We start from the raw sequence: 21,648 nt of genomic DNA on the forward strand, positions 1-21,648 counted from the left end.
GCACCACTCAGCACATGCATTATATAAAAGTATCAAATATTAAGCATTAAAAACTCTCTAGGGTCTGCTGCAGTTATTCATATATAATATATTCTATTATCTTAAAGGTAAATCATATTTTTATCACATTTTGTTCAAGATGTCTGAAAATACCTGAAAATGGTATTATTCAATACTCATGGCAAATGACCATTAATTTCATATGAAATGTCTGTGAAATAATATATTGTTGTAAGGAATTATAATTGTTGATGAGTATATCAATAACACACAGGGATAGATCCAGAATTTTTGGAAGAGGTGGGGGAGGGGGTTACAAATACCTATGTACAAACACCCCCTCCCCCTTCCTCAATATCACTAAATACATATGCACTAAAAAAAGTGCCACCCCTAAACCCTGAACCAACCCTAAAATAATGCCCCTGACAAAGAATATTGGATAATATAAGATGATCCCATATGCCACAATAATCCTGAGATGACCCCCACATGTGGCACTGCTATAAATAGCACTCTCATCAGCCACGAGTTGACAATGTATATGAAATTAGGTCAGTCACACTTGAACAGATGCAATAGACTACACATACTGCAGCATGTTTCATGTGATACCCTCTTCTTTGTTAAAATGCAAGGATGAAAATATTTGTTTCTATTTTTTTTAAATTATGAATAGTCTTGTGATGAAGATATATTACCATGTCGCAAATTTTCTGATGGAAAAACATGTGGTATACTGAATGTTTTGCCTTTAGGCTGTTGAGCTGGGGTTAAATAGTATTGTCATGAGAATGTGTCTAAAATGGAAGTCATTACTGCATAGATTTTATGTAAGGTACATGGTGTTGTGAAAAATAACCCCCCGAAAAGAATAAAGTCCTACGAATAGGGTTTATCCCTAGGTCTAAAATACTTATGAATTTACATTGAATTATTTTCAATTTCGTGGATTAAATAGACTTATTCTGCCAAACTATTGGTGACCAATATCTTTTACACTTGCAGGCAGATCTACATTTTGTTTTAGTGTACTCAAGATTACTTCAACAGCACTGAACAGTCTATTATTACAATATGGATGCAGAATTTGACACTGCTCCCATTGCCAAGAAAGCAAAGGGAGAAGATACCATTGACATCGATAAGTGTCTTTTCTGCACAAAATCCTTTTCATCAAAGGAACAGCCATCACTCCAGTTCTTAACAAACTACGGTCCTTATTCTCAGCATGCAGACAATGGAATGACTCAGTTAGTCAGAAACTTTTGGCCCATGAATCTGATATAATTTCTGGAACAGTGGTGGTCAGGTATCACAGACAATGCAGATCAACATATGTAAGCTAACATCACATCAGAAGAGCTATTAAAACAGTTGATAACTCTGATCTCGTTTTAGATGATGGTGGTAATTCTAGTAGTGGTAATGGTGATGGTGCAAGTGGTGGTTGTGCCAACCGCTTTACAAGATCCAAGGCATTAGTTGTGAAGTTTGACTGGAAATCTCGCCGTTTCATCTGTAGTGATCCTTGCAGCTCAAAGCACCGATTATCTTGGTCCATGATAGAGTCATCTGTGAAAGATGACCCTGAGCATCCCAACATGTACACCCGAGTTCTTCAAGCTGCAAAGGCTAAGCAAGATGATGACATGATAACCAGACTTCAGGGTGTACCCAATGGTGATCTGGTTGCCATTGAGGCTCGTTACCACAGACAAAAGTCATGCTACATCAACTATGTCAGTGGTCGCTCTATCACTGCAAGTCAGAACAGAAAGCAACAATTTGCTGCACACAGTACATCAGTGAGGAGACTGATCAGTGAGTTTACATCACTGGTCTCCAGCCTCAAATGATGAGTCAATCGCCAGCTGCTCCAGAGTTGTGAAATGACCTTGTATGTTACTGTCAACCCAATACCTGTGCAGTGGAGTGTTCTTGCTTGGAGAGTGGCCAACCATGCACAGCAGCATGCACCTGTGAAGCCTTGGTGGATGGAGGGGACAAATCATGTTCAAATCCCTTGACTCTCTCTGCATTTTACAGTGATAATTCAGACTCAGATGCAGACGAGATATCAACATAATATTGTTACGGTTGTGGAAATTCGCATTACACCATAAAGGGTCCTCAGGTGAGATATATCGATAAGTTCATGTGCAGTTAGCCCAAACCCGTGATATCAACATAATATTGTTACGGTTGTGGAAATTCGCATTACACCATAAAGGGTCCTCAGGTGAGATATATCGATAAGTTCATGTGTAGTTAGCCCAAACCCGTTGTATAGAGGGAATATATGTGATTTATCGGGCTGCGATTTTTTGAGTTGGCCGTTTTTCTGTTCTATCGTTATTTTGGACCGTCCGAAGGCTTCAAACGAAGGCCCCGTGAAAGACCGACAACGGCACGCGAGTTTTCCCGCCTTTTTTGTGGCGCCGGGGGCTGACGGGAGAGGCTGTGAGAGCTTGCTGGCGATTGGTGGATACGGGGTGTGAGGCGGTCGTGAGGAGAAAAGCCCCTTTTCGAGGAGCTTCTTGAAAGGGCTAGAGGAGAGGCGGAGCCAAAAACGGGGCAGTGCGACGGGCGGAGCCCCGCGCTGCGAAAGGCGGAGCCCCGCTCCATAAAGGACGGACACAGGCGGGCGCGATTCCTCTTCCTCTTCGTCTTGGAGCAGGTCTCGCCGTTCGTCTCTTCTCTTCATCCTGGAGCTGGTCTCGTCATTCGTCTTGGCTGGTGGTCTGGTCTGGTCTTCTGTCCGTGCTGTAGGTGCGGTCCCGAGACCCCGCTGGCGGGACGGAGCGTCTGCCATTCCCCTCTCCTGACCCCGAGCATCAACGGTTCCCCCCCCCCCTTTATCCGCGCTGAGATAGCGCGGGAAATCCCGTCCGTGGCGTCGAGCGGCCAACACGTGCCGGCGCGAAGCACGAGCTCACCGACCACGCCGGAGGAGCTGGGAGCTGAGGTCGCGGGAGGAGGACTCGACGCGCGCAGGGAAGTTACTACTTTTCTTTTCTTTTTGTGTAAATGTGTGTGTGTGGCGCCGTCCGACAAGTACAACTGTGTAAGTGTGCCCGCGTAAGTCATATTCGGTTGTAGTTCTTGCTTTCGTTCTTGCTTTTGTTCTTCCTTTTGACTCTTGCTGACTGTGAATACGTGCTTGTGAAATAAATGTGCATTGTGTGAACTGTTTTCCCGTTTCGTTTCATCTTTTCCTTTAATTGAATCTCCATCTTGCATCACGTAAGGGATTGATAGTGGGTTTAAAACGCCCGGTAATTAATCGGAACCGTCGAGGTCGACAACAACTCCACTCGGTTATCTCTGCAGCACGGAACGAACCGCTTATGCGGTTCGTGTCTGAAGTCGACCTGCGGCGAGGTACGATCGCCTGGTCGACCACTCGCGCAGGTACTTAGGTACGTCAAATTTGGCGAGCAACCCTATCCTGCGCGGGTGGGCAATTGGCACGATCGTGGTGAGGTTAAACCCTCACCCGTGACTGGCTCCGGGCGGTAGTTCCCGGAGGGTCATGACTGAATTGTCCGTCCGGTGGGCGACGTGTCGCGATTCGAGTTACGTGGCCGATCGCACACCGGCGGGCGCGAATTCGCAACAATATGTAACAATAATGTTGACAGTTTCCTGGCATTTATCTTAGTAACTGATAATTTTGTTAGAAAGATTGCATTTGATGCCAAAAGTGGAGAGTTTGAACAAACAGCCATTATAGTCCTCAATATTTCTTTGAAATTTATTTTCAACAAAGTACATTGAAAAATTACCATTTAAAAAATATTTATAGTATATAAGAATTTGTACCCCTCCCCCCCATTTACACAAATCCTGGATCCATCCTTGTGTGTTGTTGATGCACTCATCAACAAATATAATATTTGAAACAAATTTTTCTCTTAATAAATCTGAAATGAATCAAGTTGATAGTCATATGCCATGAGTACTGAATAATACCATTTTCAGGTATTTTCAGGCATCTTGGACAAAATGTGATGAAAATGTGATTTACACTTAAGAAAATACAATGTATTATTTATGAATAATTGCAGCAGACTCAAGAGAAACTTTTTATGCTTAATATTTGATACTTTTATATTATGCATGTGATGAGTAATGCTAAAAGTATATGAAAAATATGAAAATTTGGATTTTTGGGGCAAAATTTGTAATAAAATTGGTTCTGTACTTACTATTTTCAGCCACACGTTCTTTTTTGTTATTGCATGTTATAGCCTATTGTCTGAGGATCAGTTTGATGTATATCAAGGTATTGTAACATGAAAATTATAAAAACTATAGCCGTTTTAGTAAATATTGCCAAATTCAGGGGTCAACGATATTAATGGACCCATTTCTCAGATGTCACCATTGGTTTTCATGTACAGGGATAGTAGGTGGTCAATAATAACCACATTAGAAAATGTGGTACTGCTGGTGTGGGTATCTCCCTCTTTTGGTGGCTCCTGCTGCTCCACTAACAAGCTTAAAATTATTCTAACATGATCCAATAACGCGCATAATTTGTTTTTTTAGCTTGATTGGAAGTGATTTAGAGGTCGCTCCAGATGACGACTTTTAGTCTCATGACTTGAATAAATTAGGGTATGATCAGGTACGATTACGGGTACTTCTGGATGTCCGAGGTGGAAATGGAGTGCATTTTCCAACTCTATGGGGTCGATTTACTCTAAGAAATGTTTAGACGGACAACAAATTAATTATAGATTAGAAAATATCGAAATGAGTAGGATTAGTTACTCAACTCCAGAAATGATAAATCTTGTTTTAGGTCATATTTTCGAAATGGTAGTGAATTCAATGTCGGTGCAGTCATTTCTTATAGTAAATCGACCCCATAGAGTTCGAAAATGCACTCCATTTCCACCTCGGACATCCAGAAGTACCCGTAATCGTACCTGACAATACCCTAATTTAACCAACCCATGAAACTAAAAGTCGTCATATGGCGCGACCTCTAAATCACCTCCGATCAACTTAAAAAAATTTTTATGCGCGTTATTGAATCATAGTGGAATAATTTAAGGCTTGTGGAGACAACATCTGAATTTTTTTTTATTTTTCTTTTGCGGTTTTTGGACCACCCTAATGTGTGTGTATATATATATATATATATATATATATATGTATATATATATGTATATATATATATATGTATATGTATATATGTATATGTATATATATATATATGTATGTATATATGTATGTATATATATATATATATCTTCTTCTTCTTTCGGCTGCTCCCGTTAGGGGTCGCCACAGCGGATCATCCATATGATCCGCATTAGTGATTTGGCACATGTTTTACGCCGGATGCCCTTCCTGACGCAACCCTGGTCGCCTCTTACGACACAGGGATATGGTACACCTATTTTAACCGGGGTATACACCGGCCCAGTATACTGGTACTCATTTCGCCGACCTCGGAAGGATGACAGGCTGAGTCAACACCCTGGTGTATTAATTCAGTGGCCCAACAGGGCTTGAACTCAGGACCTTTTGGATCCCAAGCAGCTGCCCTAACCACTGTGCCAACACCAGGCTCATTATATATACACATATACTGCATCATTGCTTGTTTTAGCAGTGACACTACAAAACCAAAAATAACACCAGAACAGCACATGGAAGAGCACATAACTCTGCCAGGCTGAACAGTTTACATTTTGTGCATCACTGAAAGGCCGGATCTGGATCCGGACCTGAACCGAAATCGAATCAGCTTGTTCTTGTCATCAAACCAAATCATCCACCTCGTTTTGTCATAACTCATCCAAAACTTTTTGAAATATCATGCCACGTATCGTTTTTGGCCCAATCTCTCAATGATGAAAAATCACTTCGATAATTAAAAAAAAAAATTCTCATATCCGGATCTGGATCCGGATCGTCACCACAATCAAATCAATTCGTCCTTGTCACACACCCAACTTGTCCACCACATTTAGTCTGAATCCATTCATAGCTTTTTGAGATATCCTGCTTACAGACAGACAGAGAGACAGACAAACAGGGGTGAAAATATAACCTCCTCCACCCGCAGTTGTGCGGGTAACAAACAACTTTGTCTCATTAAGAAATTGCAGCCACTTAATTTTTCATATTTTCATCTGCAAGTTTAGATAATTTAGGTTTCGGTGTCAAAGGAGAACAGATGGGCTTGTACACAAGGCACATACAAGACAAGGATCATAGGAGATATTTGTCTGCTTTCACACATATCACAAGGACATGATGGACAATTACAAAAACAAATGGGTCTGTTGGGTTGGTAGAGAGGTTGCGCACTTACCTTGGAGCAGTCTAATCTGGGTTTAGTTCTTAACCGGACGAATTAAACCATCAAATTGGTGCTTTGCAGGCAAGGCATTGAATCACAAAGTGTACGGTCCCTCAGATGGACGTTATGCTGGGTGACCCATCTGCTATCATTAGTTGGTGGACGTTAAATATCCCACGGTGACTTTTGCAAATAGTGGTTGAGTTATCGCCGGCACTCCAAACAAATTACAAATGCCTGCCACCTTCAGTCGAACGTCAGGCCCTGCCAGCTGGTCTATGAAAAACATGAGCCAAATATTTCCTCCCTGCCAACTCCACCAGAAGGTGGGAATAATTTGTGCCATAGTAGTAGTGGTTGTAGTAGTAGTAGTAGTAGTAGTAGTAGTATTTTAATTTGAACATTTTGCTTCACACATACTTTGTGCTTGTTATCCTGTGATATTTGTATGGCCCACAGAACAGCAGCAGTATCCAGCTCCTTGCTGCTTGGAAGCGTTTGGTCCAACAACACCTAAGATAACAAGAACACGGTTAGGAGAAAATAATGCAAATGCGACTGCAAAAGTGAATATCTTTCAAGGTTCTCCCAAACCGAGAGGACACAGGTTTAATTTTTACATCATGCAGTCTCTGCTCTTCATAGAGTCTATTTATAGGGTTGTCCATAGCACTTAGTCCCAATACAAAAACGTTAGCAAAATTTTTTTTATCATTCTTGGCATGAGTATCACATTGCAGAGCATTTACATTAACAATGTTTGGAGACAGAGGTAAGCAAGAAGTGCCTGGAATGACGTGACCCAGCTGCTGTCGCAGGAAACTCTGCTTACATTTTAGGACTGACCGGATCCAGCCTGTGCAGGGTATGCAAAATGTACAGCAGATAGGTTGGCATCAAGACAGTGAGATGGTTCTTTTATGTTGTGTTATCCTGGTATTATTATTCAATCATTCATATGAGGCACCTAGTTACTGATTTGCATCAATTCTTGAGGATTAGAGCAGTGCCGCTGATGCAGTGTCCCCAGGGGAGGAATTTGGCCAGTCTGCCAGCACACACAACAGCCTGCACTTGCACAAGACACCATTGGATCTTTAACGCCCAGCAAGGGAATTTTGGCAGACGGGACCCTGGCTCAACATCCCATCCGACAGACGGCTCACTTAGTGATGCAACACCATGCACTGCTTTTACATATATCAAACTTTAATGTCTACCAGTAAATGCTAGCATATATCCCCTCCGAAGGACAGTGTACATTTATGGACGCGATGCCCTGCATGTGAAACACTATATGGTAACTGTTTATAGTCGAGTGTCCATGTAATTCATGTAAAAAGTACAGTGATGTCTCCTAATGCCCTTCCCTCTGTGTAATATATGCATAAGCTCTTCCAAGAGTCAGTGTTCTAATGGTAATAGTCTGGGAGGACATTCTGGGAGGGAGGACACTCTGAGTCTGGGAGGACGGTCAGGGGTTTAAATCCTGGACGAGTCATACCAAAGATGATACGTGCTGCTTCGTTGTCTGACATTCAGAATTTAAATGGATAAAAGCACAGACAATCTCATACATTCGCATCCATGGTGAGAAAGGAAGTCCTTCTTCGAAAATACACTGCAGAGTGTGGTGAGAAAGGCAGTGCGATTGTTGTGGCGTCACTGGTACCCAGAGTGCCCTAAGAAGTGACGGCACTTCCCCCTACATCAGTGGCTGTTTGTCTCATCTCTCATCATGTATCCCTTTGTATGCCAATGTGTGGGAGATGTTATGTGGCAGCTCCAATACGAGCAAGAGATCAGGTTAAAAAAAGAAAAAGAAAAAGAAGAGCTTTGAATAATGATGAAGTGGAACATGTTAAAAGAACAAAAACACAATGTCCAGCTTGTTGTAAAGCGAGTCTGAAACTTTAGAAAGGGTGTCGATTGCAGTGAATGCGGTTTTAAATGACCAAAAGCAAAGTAATAATTTAAACAAGCCAGTAGGCGACATGGGTGATCGCTATATAATTGCATACTAGTCATACAGTTTTTGACGGACCAGGCTGAAAATTTTTGACAAAGAGGTTGGTTATTGTGCGCACAAAAGCGCAGAAGCCGATTTTTGATTTTCGAAAAAAAAAAATTCGGATTTTTTCAAAAATTTCAAAGTCCCGTTGCTAGGCAACGGTGGCGTCCATAGCAACGGTGCTAAAAAGCATACAACTAGATGCTGGTATGAACCTACCAGTGAAGTTTCATCAAAATCGGTTGACTCCTCTGACCTCCAGAGCTGTCCATTACATACAAACAAACAGACAGACAGACACAGACGGAAAACCTGAGAAAAACGGTAGTCTAGCGACCACACAATTTATGCAATGTGGTATTATTATCGCATCATCTTGAAAAGTGAATGATATAACATGGACCTTTTGGTTTTCTTTACTGGCACAAGAACATGTCATGTCATTAAGCAATGTATCTTCCTTTGTCTTTTCATAATGTAACCATTCCTCAAAATAGTCTTGCTCACCTCTGCCCCCAAAATAATCTTTAATGTTCAGCTGATGAGGCCATACCATTTCGCTCACAGGAGAATGGAAGTACTTGTCTTGCTGCTGAAAGACTAGTGTCAATCTGCATTGGCAAACAGGTAGAACAATGGATGGAATCAACAGAACATTGATCAAGGGATGCCAACTGCCATGGGAAACAAGTAAAAAAAAAAACGTCGTTTTGGGTGTTAACCCTTCATCCTCTTTTTGCTCCATTAAAGGCTGAAATGTCTGCTTCTCCTTGCTTCCCACAGTAGATTGCGTACCACAATCAATCTCCTGTTGATTTACAGCATCATTTTGCTCTCAGGTCTGTTATTGCCCAGCCAGTGATTACATACAATAACGAGTAGGGCACTCGGTGGAGCGCAGAACTCCGCTACGTCATGCCTGATCCACGAGAGCATACTGGGCCCAATACATTTTTGAAATATCATGCCATACAGTGATATATCGTTTTTGGTCCGATCTCCCAAAGGTGAAGAATCACTTTAAAAAATCTAGTGGTCGGATCCGGATCCATATCTTCACCAAAATCTAATCAGTTCGTCCTCGTCACCCACTGAACCTGTCCACAATTTCATCCGGATCCGTCCACAACTTTTTGAGATATCCTGCACACAAACAAACAGACAAATGAAAAATCACTCATCGAGTGACAACTTGGCAAAACAGAACAAAGTAGAATGGCACTCGGTGGAGCGTATACCTCTGCCAGGTGGAACAGTCTACGTTTTGTTTCCCACTGATGGGCTGAATCCGAATCAAAATCCAATCCATTTGTTCTTGTCACCAATCCAACTCATCCACCTTGTTTTGTCATAACTCGTCGACAAATTTTTGAGAAATGATATATTTCGTTTTTGGTCCTATCTATCAATTTTAGAAATTAGGCCTGTGTTGACCTTTTGACCTTAAATTAATTGGTAGCTAAATTCAGCGACATGACATGAAAATGCTCTTCAAATTTCAACTCAATCGGTTGAAAATTGAGGATTTAGAAAATCTGGCCCAAATTGGCCTTTTGGCCTATGTTTACCTCAAAATTAATAGGTGTTTGACTTCAGCGACCTGACATGAAAATGCTCCTCAAATTTCAAGTTGATTGGATTAAAATTGAGGATTTTAGAAATTTGGCCACGTTGAACTTTTGGTCTACGTTGACCTCAAAATTTAATAGGTGGTTGAAATCAGCGACCTCATATGCAAATGGTCTCCAAATTTCAAATCAATCGGATGAAAATTGAGGATTTTCAAAAATTTGGCCCAATTTGGCTAACTTTGATCTCAAAATTAATAGGTGGTTGAATTCAGTGACCTTATATGCAAATGGTCTTCAAATTTCAAATCAATCAGATGTAAATTGACAATTTTAGAAACAATTAAAAAATTTGGCCTATTTTGGCTTGACCTTATGGCCTATGTTGACCTTTTGACCAAAGATACCTCAAAATGATAGGTGGTTGATTTCAATCACCTGATATGCAAAATCCTGTACAATTTTCAAGTCAACCGGATGAAATTTGAGGATTTTAGAAATTTGGCTCAAATTGGCCGATGTCGACCTTTTTCGATCGAACAAATTTTACAAAACTTCATTGCGGGACCGTCGCAGGGTCGGTGACATTAATCTCTGAAAATTTCAGAACGATCAGTTGAGCGGTTTGGGCTGGAGGCGAGTGGACAGACACAGACACAGACAGACAGACAGACAGACAGACACACAAACGGAAGCGATCAACATACTTGTCAAAAAAAAAAATTGCCAAGTAATACACAGACAGAAAGGGACCTTCACCTTCGGTGGTGAAGGTAATGAACAAAAACATAGATGTGTCAGTGCATAAAGTTTAAATGGTGATCTATCTGATTTGTCAGTTCGGCTGGCAAGTCTAAACAAACCATTTGTTACATAATGTGCACCAAAACATCCGTTGAACATGACTTTCAAGAGCAGAACTTCGTGGCAAGTGTGCATGTGCTCCATGCTAAAAAGGTTTAACAATGCAAAATATGAAGATCGTTTCCCTGCAAACCTCTTCCTCAATCAATTACAGGACTTTCTTTACAAGCTACATTAGTGGAAAATACACTGACATTTCTCATTGTGCATAATATGTTTATTATTCCTTTTACTGGCTACAAAATATTCTTTGCTCGCTTCCACTTAAACTTTCGACAATACAATGTGAATTGCACTTCCTCCCACACTTAACACAACCAACAAGAAAACTGCTGCTTGTTTAAGTTAGAAAGACCTCTGCCATTGTCCCACCTCACATGCACGCTCCCCAAATGCTGCAAGCAAGCGTGTGCGGTAATCCGAAGTGCTGCACACGGGATTTCCTTCCAGCAAAAGCTGCTCGAGGCAAGGCAATTGCCCAAGCTGCTGCACATCTGCAATCTGTGCAAAGCACATGGATCTCGTGAGTTTGCATCAAGTGAAAAGAAATACTGCACTAATTTCACGGATTGCAGCGATGAGACAATGGAGACAGCAACAACAATGTATGAAATAAACAGGACGTCGATCGGGGTACGCTAACTGCCGTGGGAAGCAAAGAGAAGCTGGCATTTTGGACGTTAACCCTTCATTGAAGCAAAAGAGAGAAGGGATAGGGTTCAAGGTTGATATTGCATAAGGGTGAGACAGAATGGGGTTCAGGGTCATAGAGCACGTCAGGGTGAGAATGACTGATTATGACAGGGAGGCCCAGGATTCAGGGGTTAAAATTCAAGGGAATTGGGACCATGGAAAAAGGGGGGCAAGTACGAAACAGGACATCATTTATGATATGATGCGATGCTTGGTGTCTGTCTGTGCATTTGGATGTTCACACGTTCTGCTGTCTCCCATTTCCGAAGACCGCTTCCCATGCTGTGAAAAGCTCAACACTCAAGCAAAGCCCAACATTCAACCAGAAGAAGAGCTTGATACCAAACGAGATAAATTTTAAATATATATATATATATATATATATATATATATATATATATATATATATATATATATATATATATATATATATATATATATATATATATATATATATATATATATATATATATATATATACATATATATATATATATAGTTACGAATTTGGAATTCGATTGCACACAACATACAGGTTCCTTTAGTCAGCTATGTCGATAAGTGCTTGTTCCCAAGATAGCTCACCTTCCATCGTTTAAATGTTCAGAAATCGATTAGATGCGCTGCGGATCGATTTAATAGTTAGGGAACGAACAATGGAGACATCCCTCCCCCTCTTCTGCGAAGAGGAAGAACCCTGCCGTCCCGTGACTCATGATGTCAACAACTCCCTCCCACCCGTGGCTGAGCAGGGGATGGAGCACGAGGGCATGAGTCATGAGTCACGCCGGGAGCGGGGGAAGGATAAGAGGAGATCTTTTCTTTGTTCGTGTGCGGGACTTGAGTCGTAAGCTTTTGCTTCGGCAGAGAGTAGTCATTCAGCAGACCTTCGGGTCCTGTTTGGCTTGGGTTAGGGTTGAGGCCTTCGGAAGCTTTTTGCTTCGGCTGGCTCAGTGAGCTTCGGCTGAGGCCTGGCTCGGGAGGAGGCTTTTTGCTTTGGTGGTTCAGTGAGCTTCGGCTTCTGTTTGGCTCGGGAGAGCTTTTTGCTTCGAGCTGCTTTGTTTTGGAAGGAAGATGAGCCGGTTGCTTGGCTCGAGCTGCGAATGGTGGCTTCTTCTTCTTGTTTTGTGGAGCTCTTTGTTCTCCATTTTGGTTCCCGGCTTGGTGCAACTCATCGACCTCTTCTTGGAGGTGGTTCCTCGGGGAAGCGACGCATCAACGGGAAGGATCGGCGCCTCGTCTCACCAGCACGTGTTGAGAAGCGCGGGAGGATTCGCAGGAGCTCGGGAAGGATCACAGCTCGCGGCGATTGGGTCCAGCTCACTCTCGCTGAAGCCCGGGTCCGAGCAACTTGAAAACCACACGAGGTGGAGAGGTTCGAGATAGGCCCTGGGTTTCAGCTCACCTGTCCTCCGTGCTGGAGCCCGTTATTAAAGGCCTCTGCCACCATTTCTTGGGTGTGTGTGTGTGTGTGTGTGTGTGTGTGTGTGTGTGTGTGTGTGTGTGTGTGTGTGTGTACACGTGTGTCCGTGGGCCCGTTTAATAAGTAGGAACTGCTGTTAAGTGCAAGTGACTACATAATAAGTAGACGGTTGTAGTTCTTTTGTTGTGCTTTTGTTGCTTGTATAAATGCATACGTGTTTTGCCTTGTTTAATTGCATACGTGCTTTATTATAATAAATGTCCTCGTGTGAATGTAAACCTGTTCGTTGCGTCCATTCCCTCATTGAACTGCCCAATCTTGCACTCGGAATATAGTTGGTTTTTAAATAGCCGGTAAAGTGATCGGGTCCAACGGGACTGCGCAATAATACCCCGCTCGGTTATCCCAAAAGGAAGCGAGCTGCTTAAGCGGCTCGTTTCCAAGCGGTCCCGTTGAGGTACAATCTCTCGGTAACCTACCCGCACAAATAATGAGGTAAATCGAACATTTGACAATCGGACCCTGTAACGCGCGGGTAGAGTGCGGACAAGGTTGTGGTGTGGTTAAAAACACACCCGTGGCTGGTTTCCGGCGTTGATCTGGAAAGCCACGACTGGATTGTCCGTTCGGTGGGCGAAGCGACCCCTATTGGTTAGACGCAGTCGTTCGCACGCCGACGGGCGGGAAATCTACAACAATATATTGTAGCGGCCACGGGCACCGAGACACCAACTTGTCACTCAGGCTCAGGGGGATTAATCTCCGGTTGTCCTCAGTAGAGCCAGACCTGGGGCCACCGCTCACAATCAATGTTGTTTTGTGGGTTGTTGTTGGGTTGTTGTTGGTACGGTGGGTTGTTTTAAAACCACGAACGCTGCCCAGTTAACCACGAGTTCCAGTGTCCACTGTCTAATTATTCTATTTAACTAGAGGTCATGTGGTTACCGGAGCGGGGAGCGTGCCCTCGGCAAAGCACCAATGTTATCTCGATTAGATTTTAATTAGGGAGGCAGAGTGTTTTAACCGCTGGTGCGTGCCGACTGTTTTTGGTCAAATATGTGGTAATTATCTCCCAGTCCATCTCGGTTCGGACAATGTTCGACCAATGGAAGGAAAGGACAAACACGGACAGGTTGGAAGTCGACAAATGATTTATTAATAATAAAGTAAATAAGTAAAAAGAACTTTTTATTTTCTGAGGTAAATAAATGAATTAATTTCAAAGCAACCGAAATGAATAATTACTCAGGCAAAATCAATCAAAATGACAGGAAAGAGACAGAGAGCAGATGCTTATCAGGGGTTGACTTACTTACAGCTAAACACAGACAAGGGTACCGAGCAGATCATTCTGGGGGGGGGGGGGAGAAGAGTTGTCTCGCTCACCAGAGAGTAGTCCGTGAAGTGAAAACGTCCAGAAATGTGTGCGTGCGTGTCACGTCCGTCGCCAGCACCCAGCCTTGCCGTGCACCCTCTCGTGAACAGCCTTGAACGCCAGTCGATGTCTGGGAGGGCACCGAGATCGTCTGCCGCGGGTTTACACCTTGGCGCTGCGACACGGGGCAGCTCCTCACACTGCACGAAACTGGTGACGTCTAGTGACCCACACGGTCCGTCGGTGACTGACCCGCGCCTCACACGTTGGTGACCGACCCGTGCCTCACTCGTCGGCGCTGCTCACACCCACACGCGCACCACATGCTCACTTGCTCAAGCACTGGGAAGGACGAAATGTCTCGTTGTTGGCGCTGGTCAAACACCCTCATGCGCACCACACGCTCGCTTGCTCACTTCCTCTCTGGCTCGCCTCTTCCCTCGCGTGCTTCAACTCTCGCTTCTTTCTTGGCTCGCTTGTCCGCTTCTCTCCTCCTTTTCCTCTCTGGCTTTCTTTCTCGTTCTCTTCTCCCTCCTCTTACTTCTCTCTCCTCAGAACGGACCTCCAATTTGTTTTACATCTTCGGCCCATCTCGGCGGGCGCAGAGTCTGCTCCAAGCTCACCCCGCCCCACTTGCGCACGGTTACCATGACGACCCGTGCACTCTCAAAAAAGGTGGGTGTCGGCACTCGCGAAAGAAATACGTGCATAAACGTTGCTGAGGAAAAATAAGGGTGCCAGCGCTCGCGAAAGAAATGTGTGTAAACATGTCTGTCGTAAAGAAAAAAAAAAACTTCCCATAAGAGAGGGGATCTGTTCTTTTCCCTTAACGCATCACATTTAAAATCCCATTCGACATGCGGATGGGAGTAATCTGAACATGCATTGAAGGAAATAACTGTCTGAGGACCTGGAAGTGTGGATGTATTCATCAGACCGGATTCTGTAATCCGTAACAAAAAAAAACAAACAACAATCACACACACACACACACACACACACACACACACACACACACACACACACACACACACACACACACACACACACACACACACACACACACACACACACACACACACACACACACACACACACACACACACACACACACACACACACACCGTCTAAAAAGTAACGGGACTGGCTTCACAGAAATGTTATTCCAAAAAATATATTGAAATCACAGCTTGTCCCCTTCAAAATAGTTTCCCTCCAGTCTCACACACTTGTCTATCCTCTTATTCCACGCTTCGATGCACCCCAGAAGGCTTCTTCTGGAATCCTCCGGAGCTCTGTCGTCATGGCCATTTTGATGGCCTCCACATCAGGAAATTGGGTCCCCTTGATCACCCCCTTGAGTTGGGGAAGAGGAAAAAATCACAAGGGGCCAAGTCTGGCGAATATGAGGGTTGCTCCAGAGTTGGCACGTTCCTCTCCGCCAGAAACTGTCGGATGCTCAGGGCACTGTGAGCAGGGGCATTGTTATGGTGGAGCATCCAGGCGTTGTTCTCCTACAGATCCCTCCTCTTGTCCCAGACTGATGTCATGAGGCTCTCCTTGTACATGTATTGATTCACTGTTTGAGCCTGTGGTAGAAACTCGAAGTGGACGATGCCCTTGATATCAAAAAATGTGATGAGCATCACCTTCACCTTCGACTTCGACATCCTTGCTTTCTTTGATATTGGTGATGCCGAACTTTTCTACTGACGACTCTGCCGTTTGGTCTCGGGATCGTATTCGAATATCCACGATTCATCGCCAGTAATGACTCTCCCGAGCAGGCTTGGATCATCCTCGAGGCGCTCGATAATGTCTTGACAGACAGTGACTCTTTGCTGTCTTGAATCCTCGGACAACAGCTTGGGTACCATCTTTGCGCACACCTTGCGCATTTCAAGATTTTCAGTGATGATGCTCCAGACAGTGTCTTTGTTAATGGAAAGTTCCTCAGCAATCATCCGCACCGTGAGTAGACGATCTTTGCGCGCCATCTGCTTCACACGCTCTATGTTATCTGCTATTCTGCTCGTTGAAGGTCTTCCAGACCGTGGATACTCTTCAACCTCCTGCCATCCCTCTTTGAACCTCTTGTGCCATTCAAATGTACGTGTACGTGACGTAGTTTTTCCCAGTAGACTTGCTGCAGCATTGCGAAGGATTCGGAAGGTGTTTTGCCAAGCTTGGCAAGAAACTTCAGATTGGCTCTCTGCTCACGACTCAGACAAGACAACATGTAAAGCACGAGCTGTATAAAAAAAAAAAAATCACACAATAAGCGCAGTCAACCATCACCAATCATATATATTGCTGGAATGTTGTGAAAGACTGTGTCGCAACCCATTCATTGAAGTTGTGGAAGTGGAACACACAGCAGGCTCAGTCCCTTTACTTTTTCGATGGACCTCGTGTATATACAGCTCTGGAAAAATAACAAGAGACCACTCCAAAAAAATTTTCAATCAGCATCTCTACATGTATGGCAGCCATTCCATTCCAGTGTCTGTTGAATTCCAACACAGGCACATCTCATTCTACTTAGTGAGGTACTGATTAGGTGATCACCTGAACCGAATCTTATTTAACAAAGAAAAGTATAAAAACCACTGCTGTGGTCATTACTATCCTCTTGCAATAGGACCAGCTGGATGGCAAAAACAGTGTTAGTAGTACCTCAAAAGTAATTGGAATCAAAAAAATAACTATTGACCATGCCAAAAGAGTTGAAAAGAATTGTTTTGAGTGAGGAAAAGAAGGGTTCAATTCTGGCTTTACTTGCAGACGGATACAGTGAGCGCCACGTTGCTTCCATCCTTAAAATTTAAAAGACGGCGATTCATAAGAACAAGGTCAAGCAGCAGACATTGGGGACAACAAAGCTACAGACTGGCAGAGGGCGAAAACGACTTTCCACTGACCGGGATGACCGTCAACTCATTCGAATATCACTCAACTGTAGGATGACATCAAGTGACCTACAACCACCAGGAGATGTCCATGGAGGGTGGAGGGGAGTGTGTTTGGGAGGAGGTAAGTGTGAGGGGATGGTGAAGGCAAGGCAGCATGAGGGGAAGAGAAGGGAAGGCAGCATGAGGGGAAGGGAAGGGAAGGCAGCATGAGGGGAAGGGAAGGGAAAGCAGCATGAGGGGAAGGGAAGGGAAGGCAGCATGAGGGGAAGGGAAGGGAAGGCAGCATGAGGGGAAGGGAAGGGAAGGCAGCATGAGGGGAAGGGAAGGGAAGGCAGCATGAGGGGAAGGGAAGGGAAGGCAGCATGAGGGGAAGGGAAGGGAAGGCAGCATGAGGGGAAGGGAAGGGAAGGCAGCATGAGGGGAAGGGAAGCGAAGGCAGCATGAGGGGAAGGGAAGCAAAGGCAGCAAGAGGGGAAGCGAAGGGAAAGCAGCACGAGGGGAAGGGAAGGTAGCGCGAGGGGAAAGGAAAGGCAGTGTGAGCGGAAGGGAAGGCCGATAAAATGCTCCCAAACAGTAACGTGGTCTTTTTAACCACCGGATTCGATATAAAACCAGGCGGGAGCATTTAAAACCATGCTATCCACCGAGCAAAGGCCTGCCTGCATGCATGCTCGCACATGCAGTGATCTTTGCACCCCCCCATTCGGCTCACTCCAAATCTGATTCATACATGTTGCACTCTGGGGATGCCGTATTAAATTCAAAACTAATCCGTCAGTCCTTAACAGTCCCTTAAACAGAGGGGAAGGGAAACACCAGGATGATAGTTTATAGCTGGGTTGGGATTCAAACCCAGGTTAGACAGCTTAGAGTTAGCGTACGTAGCTCTCAGCTATCCTGGCGTGATGTATCGATTCATTGCTTTGTAACAACTGCAAAAATTATTTTCTCATTATGATTAATTAATTTTGCCTTAACTCCAGAGATGTCCCCATGGAGAACTGAGCCGAGGTATCGCCATGGAAGCTTGTCGACATCGAAGCTTGAAGAACACTCCAACAAAATGGTTGAAGAAGCTTTTAAATGTTGAAATAAAATTGTACATTTTCAACGAGCGAGCCAACGCCTAAGGGATCGCACAACAACGCGGGGCCAAACACAGGCAAGTCGGGCCTGAACTTTGTTCAAGTCGATCGATATATTCAGTGACAGTGTGGATACTTTTGCCGAACACGAACAACCAAGCAGCTTGGAAATCACTCGCCAAGTGGCTTAAACACTTGAGCAAGCACTCCAACAAAACAGTTGATAAGGAATGACTGGCTTGGCAAGTGATTCGTGACCGCTGATCGGTCATATAAACACCATGCACCCGAAGATGCCTGGAATGTCAAGCAATGCCCAAATTCGAAAAATGAACACTTTTTCTTTTTAGTCGTCGGAACTGCTGCTGAGATGAATTAGGAAGTTTAAATTTTGAAATTCAGCTGAGATTAAGAGATTCTCGACTCTTGAGGTTATAGCGGGTGTGGAAATTAAATAAAGACACGTAACGCTGGCATCTCCGGGCGTTGAAAGCATTGCAATGTATTCAGCGATTTGTAGGTATTACGATCAGGTATTCGATGATACGAGTGAGGAAAGTGAAAAAAAACCCTTTATTGTGAAGAAACTGTTGCGGCTTGTTTCAAGTCAGGGCATTGTTGAGCAGGCCAAACAAAAAAAAAAGGCAAATTAGGACCCAGTGAGGGACAGCGAGATGACCAAGGATGAGCCTTGAAGTTATGGAGGAGACGAAATGGGGTACGTTAAAACAGCACATAAAAACAGCGCACGGAAACCACCAGGAGATGTCCATTACATTATTCATGCAATAAAAGCAATTTGTGGTATGAATGCTGCTTTTAGGTTATGCTGCAAGCCGACTGTACAGCCGATGCAAGCCCATTGCGTTAAAATGTCATTAAAACAAAAAGAAAAAAAAATCACATCTCTTACATGTATATAAAAGCCAGAAACAGCCGTTTTTAAAATGGATTTTAAATTAAATCTACATTTTGTTTCTCTGCTACATGTATCAACCTCAATACTAATGTCGCCGGTATCGAAGGGTGCAGAGCACGTTTTGTGATTTTGCACAGGGCATAACCTCATTTAGTGCATTGGATGCCAAGTTGAGAGACACGAGGGAGTAGAGGCACACCAGTGGAGTCACACTACAGATGCCGTTGGCAGCGAGGCACAGGACGCGTACATTACCAAGGCGGCCACGCAGAGGTGGGAGGGCAGCCAGTTTGTTCCCAGAAAGGTCCAGGTGGCTCAGGGAGGACAGGTGCTGGAAGGAAATGTTTTATGTTAGATTGCGAGTCTGATAGTTAAGGCTGGCTTTGGCGCAATATAAACTGACCAGGGAGAGGTCAGGCATGATGAAGAAAGAAATCAAACATGTACAGCATAATTAGTTTGAAGAAAATATAAAACTGAAACATGAATGCAAGTAATCATTGAGTTCACAGCCTCCAATCACACCTTAAATGGGATGTGTGGATTTTACATCTAAACAACTAAATAAAGAACAAATTCAATGTGGTATGTATGCAGTGGAGATGTTGAAGTGTAAATGAAAATAAATAATGACAGGTGGTATGTTGGGATTGTGGATTGTAAAGTTATATTTAGAAAGAAATAAATAATTCAAAGGTGTGTGTTTGTGATTGAGATGGTAGTGTTTACAAATAATTTAATAACTCAAGATGGAATGTGGGAAGGAGAATGGCAAAAGGAATACAGATCTTCTCCAATGCCACAATTATTCGCCCATTATTGTGGGGTTGGCCGGGGGAAGCTTGGCCCAAGTCTTTCACGAACTGGCTGGCCAGGCCAAACGTCCGACTAAGGTTAGGGCAGGAATTAGGAATTTGGCCATGGTGCCGGCGATGGCTCACCTACTCTTTGTGAATGAGACAATGGGATCTTTAACGTCCACCAACTAATGCTGGCAGATGGGACACCCAGTTTCATGTCCATCAGAGGGACAGTATAAACAGTTATGAATCACCCTGCCTGTGAAACATCGGGATGACAGTTGTGAACCCAGGCTAGACGGCTTAGAGGTGAGTATGCATGCTGCTAGGCCATCCTGCCAGCCCTAAAAGAGGCATACAAATAAATAAATAATTCGACTTGGTCCAGTATATATATATATATATATATATATATATATATATATATATATATATATATATATATATATATATATATATATATATATATATATATATATATATATATATACACATAGATAGCCTGGTGTTGGCGCAGTGGTTAGGGCAGCGGCTTGGGATCCAAAAGGTCCCGAGTTCAAGCCCCGTTGGGCCACTGAATTAATACACCAGGGGGTTGACTCAGCCTGTCATCGGTGTATACCCCGGTTAAAATAGGTGTACCATATCCCTGTGTCGTAAGAGGCGACCAGGGTTGCGTCAGGAAGGGCATCCGGCGTAAAACATGTGCCAAATCACTATGCGGATCATACGGACGATCCGCTGTGGTGACCCCTAACGGGAGCAGCCGAAAAAAGAAGATATATATATATATATATATATATATATATATATATATATATATATATATATATATATATATATATATATATATATATAAACATATTGTTATGGATTCAGCGGTGGCGGGATTCGCACCCGACTCTTGACCCCAGTGTTAAGGATCCAGGTGGGGGGATTCGAATGCCACCCAAGTCGGCTCCAATCCGTAACCAGTTTGGGTTTTCGCACCCTTCTCTCAACGGCCAAATGTTACAGATTCGGCGTCACTTAACAGCCGCCGTCTCCGGGGTTATAACGCCGGCTGGTTCGGCACAGGCCTCGGGTCACGCGCCTCGAATCGCGATACCAACGTACACCTGGACCTTACCAGTTGGGGGAATAGACCCCGGTTACAGACTGGTTTTGTCAGAGACCGAGCGAATTCTGCCAGTCTGTAACCATTTTGGTTTTTATATCCAAATCGAGCGGATCGTTCCTCGGCGCGGCACAAATTAATTCAAAGCAGAAACTTCATACGAATCTGCCAGATACATTGGGGACAAGACACAAGCAAAGCATTCACGACAATGTTATAATTAATCTATAATCCGTTCTTAACTAGGGAGCTACGGATTACGGGTTTCGAAGGGGACCCTAACGAGATAAACCTTAGACAACATGCAGACAAGACACGGACAGCATGTAGACAAGACACAGAGTACTTGGTGATGCTTCATGGACGAGAGGAAAAGTGTAAAAAGTACGAATGTGGCTTGTGACAAGCCGATGTCAACGGATTCGAGCACCCGGCTCGAGAACGTCGCGTGGCAAGATGGCGGCGGCGGCGTCGTCCTTCTTTTGTCGCACCGCCCACGCACGCAGCCTCAACGCGTTCAGCCCCCGTAATGTTGACGGCATAAGACGAAAGATCTATG

At 43.9% G+C, this 21,648-nt stretch overlaps 1 protein-coding gene across 10 annotated transcripts in view; it reads right to left on the reverse strand.

The window, feature by feature from the left end:
* Positions 1-21,648, reverse strand: part of LOC147018988 (nischarin-like) — an 84,683-nt gene that overhangs the window by 6,194 nt on the left and 56,841 nt on the right. For 2 of the 10 annotated variants that reach the window (XM_085899125.1, XM_085899133.1), the window contains 5 exons: positions 19,318-19,503; positions 11,138-11,266; positions 6,743-6,835; positions 1,924-1,989; positions 1,501-1,635 (listed from right to left, as the gene is read on the reverse strand). In XM_085899125.1, the coding sequence (XP_085755251.1) occupies positions 1,516-1,635; positions 1,924-1,989; positions 6,743-6,835; positions 11,138-11,266; positions 19,318-19,503 (594 nt within the window). In that variant the 3' untranslated portion in view covers positions 1,501-1,515. Of the gene's footprint in view, positions 1-1,500; positions 1,636-1,923; positions 1,990-6,742; positions 6,836-8,840; positions 8,945-11,137; positions 11,267-19,317; positions 19,504-21,648 lie in introns of those variants that run through there. The other 8 variants (XM_085899126.1, XM_085899128.1, XM_085899129.1 and 5 more) reach the window with 8 other exon arrangements.

The sequence above is a fragment of the Eptatretus burgeri genome, chromosome 10 (assembly GCF_056783735.1).
Source record: "Eptatretus burgeri isolate ZD-2024b chromosome 10, Ebu_testis_v1, whole genome shotgun sequence".
NCBI classification, from domain to species: domain Eukaryota; kingdom Metazoa; phylum Chordata; class Myxini; order Myxiniformes; family Myxinidae; genus Eptatretus; species Eptatretus burgeri.